Here is a 12400-nt window from a genome sequence, read left to right on the forward strand (position 1 = left end):
AGTCACCCATTCAGGTAACCCCATTTGAAATTTGCACAAGATCCCAGTGTGGAAGATTAAGGTCATGTCTTCCATAGGGGGTGTATGCATTTCAACTGGAATAGCATATTTCTCATTGTTTCAAATGACATCAGCATACAAAGCTACTCATCACCATTGCCTTATGCATTGTAGGCTCTATTGATGTAGGGATATTGTGTTACAGCATTATTTATAATGTAAAGAATAATTTCTTTTAGTTCGGCACGCATTGATCATATAAGTGATATCGGGGGTTTCCCCTATGCTTTTACAATTCCTGAGGGTATATTCCAGTAATGTGTGCAAAGAAGTTTGGCACTGCCCACTGTTATTTCACAAATTATTGCAGAAACTAATACCGTATTCTCTGACGTTGTAAGAAAAATTGACCTAATTAATGCCATAGCAACTGCAGTATATCAGTCGCATTAATTCTAACCAGACATGGTGTTGCAAGTGCCTCAAGTGACGATGATGTAAAAACAGTTTCCTAAATAAGATCCTCATGAATATATTTTGATATTTGCCTCTATGTTCTTCCTCTCCCATCGGAGACAGGAGGAGGGGAGCGCAAAATTCATCATTTACAACTAGATATGCGTAATTGGTTACCGCAAGGTGGGTAGTACGTCAAACCAGTCTTGGTTTCATTTTTGTTGTGTGCCCTGCCTTGCGGCACTGTAGTTTGTGATAGGAAGAAGTCACTAGGGGGTTATTACGCAAATTGGAAATCGGTGAGGGATAGACATAAAGTAACTCATTTGGGTTTGGGGTATTGTGTGGATCAAGTAGCCAGGCTTACATAGAATTATACATGTTTCAAGACAAATAAACATACATTGTTTTATGTGTTTTTATTAATATTCAGTTTAGTTTTTCCAAAGATGATCTTTAAATATTGTTGTTTGAAATCAGTTGTGGTAAATGTTATCAAATCAATTTGGGCAAAATGAAATTATCGTTAATCATTTGCTATTACTGGGCTGGCACCTTTATGCTGCAATTCAGCTTTAGGTTCCCAGAATGTTATCATAATTTTGTTTTATTTCATACATGTACAAAAAAGAAAATTTTTTCTATTATCTATTTTCTATATTGATATGCATATTACAAAACAAAAGTTAATGTTACAGATTAATTTAAATGTGCAATATTATGTATCCTGTTTAAAAAAAATATATATTAACATGCAATTGTATTATATTATATGTCTGTCTATACACACAACGATGCAAGCAGTTTTGATCATGCAAAGGTTACGTACGGCATTGGTATCATGTAGACTCTTAACCCCAGGCTTGATATTATACTGGAAACTCTATTTTAAGACGACCTCTGTAGCACGACAGAGATAGACATGCTTTTTGTCCATACATTTGATGAAATAAATGTCTTCAAGGTAAACAATATACATCATTGCATCTTGGGTGGGGGTGTGTGTGTGATATTATGATGCAGGATATACCAGTGTATTATATTATAATTATGTGACGTTCCATTTTGACCATTTTCTTCCTCTTCTTTACTCTTTTTTTTTACAAACTCGTTATATGTTACAGATGTATGAAGCCACCATTTCTGTAAGTGTTAAAAAAAAAGCTCAATTGGAAAATCAATTTGTTTTGATGTGGAGAAAAGGGGTTTTGAAATGAAGAAAAGTTTGAGTTCAACGAAATCAACAACAAAACATGAATAGATGATTTTGGATATTTGTTGAAAAAAATGTTGTCAAATCTTTCTGCTCCATATTTTTGCAAACATTTTCCAAAAATTATGCCGTGTACTCTATCCTATATATCCTTTTCTGTGCTGCACACTCCTAGTACTGCAAGAATGCTTCCTTCATTTAACAAACCTCTTCATTTAACTACGTTTATCACAAAATCAGCTGAAATCAACATCCATTTCATGTTGAAAGTTTAGTCATGCAAAATAGCTACTTTTGCTCTCATTTACTCTCATAACATTAACATTCATCAATTGCACTCATGTCGTATTATCTTAAAAAGTGTTTAGCATAATGACTTAGACTTGCAAGATAGATGCTTGAGTAAAACATATACTTAAATACAGCCTTTCAGATCTTGAAATATTATGAAGAGTAAACAAAATCAGTTTGATAAACTCTTTAAACTTGCCTTTATATGAATAGAATCTTGGTATGGCGTGAACATCCCTCTTCCCTTTCTACAAATAATCTCTCACATCTCTTTGTATTGGGTATGCAGGAGAACTTTGAAGTGTTTAGACTCCGTTACTATTTAAACAAATTAGATTTAGATAAGATTGGAGAATTAGAAGGTTAAGCTTAGAATTTCATCTTACCAGTATAGATACTCTATAGTATTGCGCTATTTCATTTAGAAACCCATACTACCCCTGTGGAGGATTTAGGAATTATCTTCCACAGAGGGAGTATGAATTTCAAATGGAATGACACATTAGGCAGTTCCATTTGAAACTCACCCTCCCTCTGTGGAAGATTCAAGTTGAATATTTCTCGAAATCTTTCTCGAAAGGTGTGTGGAATTAATGGAGCTGCCTAGGGTTCATTCAATTTGAAATTCATACTCCCACTGTGGAAGATATTTCCAAAATCTTCCACAGGGGTAGTGTGAGTTTTAAATGGAACAGCCCATTGCATGTTGGTAACACAGGTACAGATTTCCAAAACTTTCTCTTCATAAGCTCTATCTATAGTACTCTGGTAATACCTCTGATTGAAGTGATATATGCAGTGCCTCTTACAATCTATCTTTTATTTATACCAGGGAATGTAATATTCATTCTGTGCATGATTTTCAATCAAACTTTTGTCCTTCACAAATTCCATATTGCATTCCCATTTCTACTTTTCCACCTTTAGTTTACTTTCTCCTACTTAAGAGACTAGTATGCTGTGTTTTATAACGTCACAAGAAATCCCCGTTATACAAATGAATAAATGATCACAGTTCTACACTGGAATTCTACCGCAGGTAATAAGCTTACATGTTGATGACCTTTTAGTGGGTATTTGTCGCTAAAAAGAAATAAGAAGTGGGATCAGTTTGCAATTTTGCATCAACTTTGATGACCTCTAGGTGTAATAAACAAGGTCCTTGCAAAGAATAAAAATGACTGTTAAGAACGTCATCACTTGAAAGAAGGGGGAATTCAGTAAAATTTAGGTCTGTATATATCAATTTCAAAGTATGCACTCATTCAGAGGTGTTATTGTAACATGCACATTGCGCTCTTGTGTAAATATGCTGAATGTCATCATAAAACAGTACAATTAAAGAGCACCTTGTCTATATACATGTTTCCGCTGAACGTCATCATCAAACAGTACGATTGAAAAGCATCCTGTATATATGTATTTTCCTGCCACCTCATACCTGTATGCATGTCACATGACACCCTTTGAAACAGTGCATGATGGGATACTTCTTTTGCTGCAAGAAAACTGCAATTAGCCATCTTAAAACTGATCAAATCCAGCAAATTATGCATAAAAGTAGACGTTACAAATTTATTTTTGGGATAATTTTGCCTGTAGTTGTTGATTCTCATATTAGCACAATCAGACTAATGTATGACAATTATATTCATGGAATTCTAATTAAATTACGGATTAAATTTCAATGTCCAAATTGAAGTTTAAAATAAGTGTAGATTATACAGCAGCAGGCATTTAACAGGAATATAGAATATATATTACCATTTCATTTGTAATCACTCATTTTTTTTTGTATTCATACTGCACCAGCTCTTTTCCCTATTTTTTCACCTTTCTCTGAGTACCAAATCTTTTTGCATGTTAATCGTATCAAAACAGCATTTAATTTTGTTTAAAATTCAACAGCCAAAAAATCCCAAGACTTGAGGTGCCAGCTTAATTACATGGTATGATTAGAAAGACCTCAATTTGCAAGTATTTCTCTCTTGATCTGGAATTGGAGATGAGTTGATAAAATAGCAAATATTATGTATAAACGTGCTGGATAAAAAAATCAGTCCCGTTTAGGCCTCCGAATTGACACCAAATTGGGGGTAGTACTGGCTGGTGTTAAGAATCCTAACGGCAATATCACCAACGTGCTGGCTGTGTATAATCTCTGTTACAAGACTGGAAAGCATCTTTCCATGAACAATTGATATTACTTACATCTGATCAGGTCTGTTGCGGAGATCCTGTGCGCACTATTCGTGTTAGGACCTGGCTCACATGCACAGCTATTGGCTATGGATTATTGAACACATGAATGTACAGAATTATCGGGGGACTTTTCACTCTAGGGATGAGAGAATTATCAACCGTCAAAAATGAGGTTGATTTATTTTCTGTTCACATTGTATGCATCAGGATGTTAAATGTGCCTGTTATATGAATTTGAGTGCGTTTTGTCTTGCCTGCTATCATTATCACAGCGGCAGCATCAACAGGCTTTAGTAATTGCGAGTAATTTTGTGAACCATTTGCGGTCTTAATGAGTAAAGTGATTGCCGTTCTGATGATGGTTCAGGTATTATTACTTGATTATTACCAAATACATTTATGTAGACTGAGTGATGGCAATATGTTTGGAATGGTAATAATGTCAAATCTGTACAATAATTACTCACATACTTCAAAAGAAAACAACTGTGGGATCATGTAGTCTTCCCAGTAACATCGGGAATCGGTGAAAATTAACATGGTGGAAAGAAAGTGATTAACACTGGTAGTTAAGCTTTCCATTATATGTACTATTTTTTAAGTGGAGTGATAAATTATAATGGTGCCAATATGCAACAGTCTACTCCCTATAATAAAAAATACAGCACTAATGTTTTGATTTAAAAAATATTATCCTCTTTTGCCAAATGAAACATAGCTCAATCTTAATCCTTTAGTCAGTTTAAACTGGCAATAAAAGTCAAAATTTTATATTTTTGTAATTTGGGAGAAAATGGAACAAAAACATGCAATTTTGCATGTTTTCTTACAATTGTACTCACAAAATTCTAAGGCTTGGCACAAGTGTAAGCAGGTCTAAGTATAATCAAAATCTTGAGCATGGGCTAAGAGTTAGCTCATAATTTGAATATTTTATGTTTGATAATTGGCTATGAAAAACGTTTAAAAAAAAGCGTTTTCCAAAAATTAGAATGCACAACTTGGTCTTTGGGCTCGATTGTCACAGTATACACAAAACACGCTAAAGCATGTTTTTGGCCCTTATATTAATGTTTTGCCAGTTAGAACTAACTAAAAGATTAGGATTGGCTATGTTTCATTTGTCAAAACAGGAATTGTTTTAATCCAAAAAATGACTGCTGTATTTTTCTGGAATAGGGAGTATTTGACCAAAATGAACCAAAAAACTTTATTTACTGAGGAATTATCAGATAAGGGCTCATATTGAAATACCCTACCACGTTTTCACACAGAAAGAAGGCAGGATTCCCCTCGCTAAGCGCGCTCCTTAGGAAAGCTCGGTCAGGAAAGCGCGCTCCTAATTTAAGTCAGTGAAGTGGCTAATTGCAGTGTTATAATCACACAGGATTTTAACAAAAGAAGGCTAGCACAGGAATGCTGCAGGATGGCGCACACCTTCCTGTGTAAGGGAATTTCAAAAAGAGCCCAAAATATAAAGTACCTTAATTATGAAAAAGTTTGCCTGTCGACCATTTTGAATAATATCATTAGTTTGAATCAATTACAAGAAGAAAAACAATACAATCAAAGAAAATCTGCAATTTTAGCATGCAGTTAAAGTAACCAATTTGAATAGGATTCTTATAAAAATGTCCACATTGAAAATAATTATTATAAAAAGGTGTGTGACTAGATCTCAGAATTTGTTCTCATCAAAATCGAGATTTAAAGGAAGTCTCCGGCAATCACAACATTATGCCTTATATTTAAGAAAAATAATTATCAAACACGAATCATGTGGTTTCATTTAAAACAAACTCATAGTGACCATAAAAACGAATAAAAACATCCGTCTCTCAGCACACGATATTCAAAATTCCTGGGCGCCGAAATTGTCGAGTGCAATGACGTCTCAGTAACACAATGAAGGCTGACGACAATGGAGCACAAATAACCATTACGTCATTGCACTTAGACAATTGCGGCGCGGGAAGTTTTAATATCGCGTGTTGAGAGCCGAATGTTTTTATTCGTTTTTATAGTCAATATGAGTTTGTTTTAAATACAACCATGTGATTCATGCTTGATAATTATTTTTCTAACATATAAGGGATAATGTTATGATTGCCGGAGACCCCCTTTAAAGGTAATATTTTTCTTATTGCCCCAGTAAAATTTAACATTCAAGATAAAATTGTAACTACCACTGGAAGTATGTAAATCCTACGGGACATTGTTCTACTAGTTTTTGGTCTCATATCAAAACTGCTGGAGCAATACAACTCAAAATTTGCAAACAAGATTGTTTTAATGGTAGACCTCAAAGTAAACTAGAAAACAGGATATGAATAATCTGACCACCCACCTTTAAGTGTACAAGTCATAATGAAGTAAATGATGCGACTGTTTAAACAATTATGTGTTCAAAATGTAAAATGGCATGATTTAAAATGCATTGTCATCATTTATGCTATCAAAATATAAACTGATGGAACATAGATGCTTTTGATGAAGATCTTATTATAGTAAGTCACTCTGTATGCAAAGTGCCAAAGGAGTGACTTATGTTTCCTCTCCCCCCTCAAAACAAGCGATTCTACATAATTTTGAGGGAAATTTGATATGAATATAATGCTGAAGGGTTTGTTTGACATTTTGACTCTACAACTTCAATTGATCCAATTAATCAGTCTGAAAAGTACATATAAAAAGTATTAAAATAAACGGCTTTTGGCAATAAATGAATGGGTTCTGAAATGTTGTCGCAGTATTACAATATTGTTTAAACTAGGCCATGCTCATTAAAGTTGTAGAATGTTTAATCTACAAAATGATCATCTTCAGATATTACAAAAACAGCCACAAAATAGAACCTTTTATTCCTTAACAATGTAACAGTTTTGAATTGTTTTATGCCAGATCAAAATGTGAAATTCACCCTAGAGGGGGAAAATATAGGAACCAATTTCTAGGAAATTAAATTTTAAATTTTAAATCTTATAATCAAAAGGAGATAAATATGTGTACTCTAAAAGTAATGTTTGAATAAAAAAAATCATTAAAATAAAAGTATTAGTACTAAGTAGCTAGAATTTTAAACTTGTTGCCAAGAAAAATTTTACAATTTAGAAGCACACAAGCAAAGTAATCAAATAAATATAATAGAATGACAATCTTATTAAGTTTGAGCTTATCAGTTTTTAACTTTGTTTAATTAATTGCTAAGATCTATTTTGAGATGTGGTAAAATTTTTAAAAATAAATCGGCCCATTGTCAGCTAATATAATTTAGCAAAAATAAAATAAACATAAAGCATAAAAATAATAGAAAAGAAAAACAAAAAACAAAAATTGATTGTGTGCAACAAAACTAATTTTTTTGTCAATTGTAGTTAAAATAAAAAGACATTTGATGCATTGTGGCTGGTTGCATCACATAAAAATGCAGTCATAAAACCTTTTTTCAGGATGAATTCTTAAATTAAAAAAACAGCAATGACATTTATTCCATGTCTGGCATGTGATCATAAATATTGCTATAAAACAACATGAATTTGTTTTTTAATATATGTAAGCAGGCTATTATTTTGAATTACATAAATGTAGCAAATTGAATTGCAAAATACAATTATTTAAAGTAATAGATTCAAAATTTTATTTCAAAATAATAAATAAATAATTGAATAAATAATTCAACATAATATTCAAAACAAGTGCATGAATAATCCACACCTGTCTGAGAAGATATTTACTGTTCACCTAGAAATTGGGTATATTCTCTAATAGAGTATGCTAGGATAGCTAACATGATCATATTGAAAAGAACACTAAAAGCCCATGGCAGGGTTGGTTGCAAGCTATCAATATATTTATATGAAGCCATAAAATGACTAAAAACCGAAAGATCAGTTAGTCTGGTTGTGGGTTACAAGTTAATGTTCAGGTTATTGACAAATACATAATGTGTATGAGTTAAGTCTCCTTAGAGCATGTTGCAATATCCATTTGTTATCTAAGAACTTGATAGCTTGTTGAGGCCTAGGGAGATGTTATGCAAAAAATTTGTAATGCATCTCGTAACTGTGAGACACACAGAATAATCACACAAAACTCATCAACAAAATGAAAGAAATATAGCACCTTGCCATATTTTGTCTGTAGCAAGTGAATATGAACTGGACTTGATTAGTTTTTACACTTTTCTTATTTAGATAATCATTTCAGGGCTAGTTGTATTGATACCGAGAAAAGTATTAGATATATCTTCATGATGTTGGAAAGTGATAATTTAACAATTTTGAAAACATGAAAATTTGAAAAGGCTTAGACAGCAGACAGAGCATGAATTACTGGCTATTTTCAGTTGACATTAGTAAAATAAGCATTAATATAACAGCTATCTTCAGTAGACAGCAGTAAATACAAACATTAACTATCTTCAATAGACAATTATCATTAAACTGCTATTATCTTCAGTAGACAGTAAAAATTTAATTGCAACTGTTAACTTCTTTTTGTACACTTCAAAGAAAAATTAAGATGTTAAAGTCACATTTTTAGTGAGGTCGTCAGACCAGCAACCCATTACATCTGATTGTTTCCTTTTATAGGCCATAAAGGGCGTACTGAGTTGGCAGTCTGATAAAACCACTAGTGTAGTGGTGAAACATCACTACCGTGAGTTTAACATCTTCATTTTTCTTGGAATTGTACAAAAAGAACTATGTTAATAGTTGAATGTAACATTCCAAATGAAGTTTTTCAATGATTGACTGCTACACTCTTCAGAAGTCAGTAAAATAAGCATTAATTGCTACTGTCTTAAATAGGAGCAATACAAATAACTGCTACTATCTTCAGTACACAGCAGTAAAAATTAGCATTAACTGCTAATATCTCTTCAATATAACCAGTCAAATCTTCTATCTTCCTTAGCAGTAAAAATGAGTATTAAGTGCTACATCTTCAGTAGACAGTAGTAAAAAATAGCATTAGGCTACTATCTTCAGTAGAAGGCAGTACAAATTGGCTTTAACCGCTACTATCATCAGTAGACAGTAAATAATAAGCATTAACTGCTAATATCTTCAGTAGACTAGTACAAAATAAGCATTATCTGTTACCATCTTCAATAGACAGCAGTGAAAATAGATATTAGCTGCTACTCTCTTCAGTACACAGTAAAGAAAAAACATTAACTGCTACTCTCTGCAGTAGACAGTAGTACAAAATAGCAGTACAAATAGGCAGTAGGTGCTACTCTCTTCAGTAGACAATAAAGAACAAACATTAACTGCTACCATCTGAGGTAGTGACAGTAATACAAAATAGTAGAGAAGTGCAAATAGGCATTAGCTGCAACTATCTTCAGTAGACAGCAGTGAAAATAGGCATTACCTGCTACTCTCTTCAGTAGACAATAAGGAATAAACATTAACTGCTACTAAGGTACACAGTAAATAGACATTAGCTGCTACTCAAAATCTTAAGTAAACGGTAAATAATAAGCATTAACTGCTAATAGACTTACAAAATAGCATTAACTGTTACTATCTTCAGTAGACAGCAGTGAAAATAGGCATTAACTGCTAATATCTTCAATAGACAGTAAAGAAAAAACATTAATTGCTACTATCAGCAGTAGACAGTAGTACAAAATAGCATCAACTGTTACTATCTTCAGTATATTGCAGTACAAATGGGCATTAGCTGCTACTATCTTCAGTAGACAGTAAATAATATGCATTAACTGCTAATAGACTAGTACAAAATAGCATTAACTGTGAAAATAGGCATTAGCTGCTACTCTCTTTAATAGACAGTAAAGAATAAACATTAACTGCTACTATCTGAGGTAAAGACAGTATTGCAAAATAGTAGATAGTTATACAGCTATCTTCAGTAGACAGTAAAGAAAAAATATTAACTGCTACTATCTGCAGTACACAGTAAATAGGCATTAGCTGCTACTCAAAATCTTCAGTAAACGGTAAATAATAAGCATTAACTGCTAATAGACTTACAAAATAGCATTAACTGCTACTATCTTCAGTAGATAGCAGTACAAATAGGCATTAGCTGCTACTATCTTCAGTAAACAGAAAATAATACGCATTAACTGCTAATAGACTTACAAAATAGCATTAACTGTTACTATCGTCAGTAGACAGCAGTGAAAATAGGCATTAACTGCTACTATCTTCAGTAGATAGCAGTACAAATAGGCATTAGCTGCTACTATCTTCAGTAAACAGAAAATAATAAGCATTAACTGCTAATAGACTTACAAAATAGCATTAACTGTTACTATCGTCAGTAGACAGCAGTGAAAATAGGCATTAACTGCTACTATCTTCAGTAGATAGCAGTACAAATAGGCATTAGCTGCTACTATCTTCAGTACACAGAAAATAATAAGCATTAACTACTTATAGACTATTACAAAATAGTATTAACTGTTACTATCTTCAGTAGACAGCAGTGAAAATAGGCATTAACTGCTACTATCTTCAGTAGATAGCAGTACAAATAGGCATTATCTGCTACTATCTTCAGTAGACAGTAAAGAATAAGCTTTAACTGCCAATATCTTCAGTAAGCTAGTACCAAATAAGCATTAATGGTTCTTATATTCAGGAGACAGTAAAAATAGGTGTTAGCTGCTACTATCTTCAGTAGACAGTAAAGAATAAGTATTAACTGCCAATATCTTTAGTAGACTAGTACACAATAAGTATTAACTGTTACTATCTTCAGTAGACAGCAGTGAAAATAAGTATTAGCCATTATATTTTCAGTAGAAAGTAAAAATAAACATTAACTGCTATTATTTGGTTCACCTCAAGTTTGGTAGTGACATCAATGCTTTTTTGTGGTTGCAATGTAAGAGTGCCATTTACCGCCCTTGTACGTGTGCATTGTAAGCTTTGCGCGATTAACATTATGCACACGATTTGATACTGCAACCAGAAAAATACTCACTTATGTCACTACCAAATGTAGGCGAACCAATGTATATAGCTACTATCTTCAGTAGACAGCAGTGATTTCAAACATAAATTGCTGCTATCTTTATTAGACACAGCAAGATCATACATACTAATGCAAGTGTCAATTTGAAGCTTGAACCTACCCACCTCAAGCCTCGACATATTATCGATGTCGATTCGATGCCGATGATTGAGGTCATATTTTTGTTCAGTCAATGATCAACATCGAATCGACGTCAATAATATGTCAAGGTTAAGGTGGATAGTTTCAAGCTTCAAATTGATGCTTGCATAACATGAAAATGTGATTCAAAAGGCTAGGCCATATCAAATTTTGATTTATATATAGCTGTGGTCAAACGTTGTTAAAATTTCACTTAATTGCCATGAAAGTTAATATCAATTGAAAACATTCATGATATGTGATAACATAACATACCCACTCTGAATTCTGCAGATTCAACAGTTATTTTTGCACTAATACAGAAAAAAAATTAAAAAAAGAAGAAAAGAAAATAAGAAGAGGGAAGAGAGGTAGAGAGCAAAATGCACAAATTGTTGTACCTGACAATTGTGTATCAAATTGACCTGAGTTATATCTTCATTTTACATCTCAATTAAAGAATGCACCATCACGCTGTGTGTTAGCCTTTCAAAATTACTACAACTACAGCGAGTTATGCAAGCAGTATTTAGTTATGTCAACTGAAACCAAGAAATAAAAAATAATATTAATAGGACCACTCCAGGATCTCCAGCAATAAAAAAAAAATTAATAGGACCACTCCAGGATCGCCATTCTAAATAAATATTGATCTCTTATGGTTTTATGATCTGATCATGCCGATAACAGTGCTCTCATTTCTGTTGAAGTGGATATAGATGAGATACAAAGTTCAAAGGTTGAAACAGGAAACGGCACAAGTCTGCAATCACAGATCATATTACAGAAGAAAATTATGTCATCAACTGGGAGGGGACAAATACCATGACAAGGAAAGTAAGAGAGGTGATACAGATACGCAAGAGGGGGCCAAAGCTATCAACTGTGATGACAAAACTCTTCTCTAAGTCATAGTATATGACCTGGTTACATGTGATCCAACCATCAGCCTGGATGGCAAAAAAGTATGGGGAGAAAACCCAACAAAATTGAGTGGGAAAAAACAAGCCTACAAAAGCATACAATATCAAATTGCATATTCATGATGCAAAATATAGGAATCTAATACTTGCTGTTGAGCAATATATACACGAGCAGGCATGT

At 33.1% G+C, this 12400-nt stretch overlaps 1 protein-coding gene across 1 annotated transcript in view; it reads left to right on the forward strand.

Moving 5' to 3' along the window:
• Positions 1-12400, forward strand: part of LOC140148465 (potassium voltage-gated channel protein Shal-like) — a 212254-nt gene that overhangs the window by 138123 nt on the left and 61731 nt on the right. The window contains 1 exon segment of the mRNA XM_072170430.1: positions 1581-1601. Coding sequence (XP_072026531.1) covers positions 1581-1601 — 21 coding nt within the window.

Source organism: Amphiura filiformis, chromosome 3, assembly GCF_039555335.1.
Source record: "Amphiura filiformis chromosome 3, Afil_fr2py, whole genome shotgun sequence".
NCBI classification, from domain to species: Eukaryota; Metazoa; Echinodermata; class Ophiuroidea; order Amphilepidida; family Amphiuridae; genus Amphiura; species Amphiura filiformis.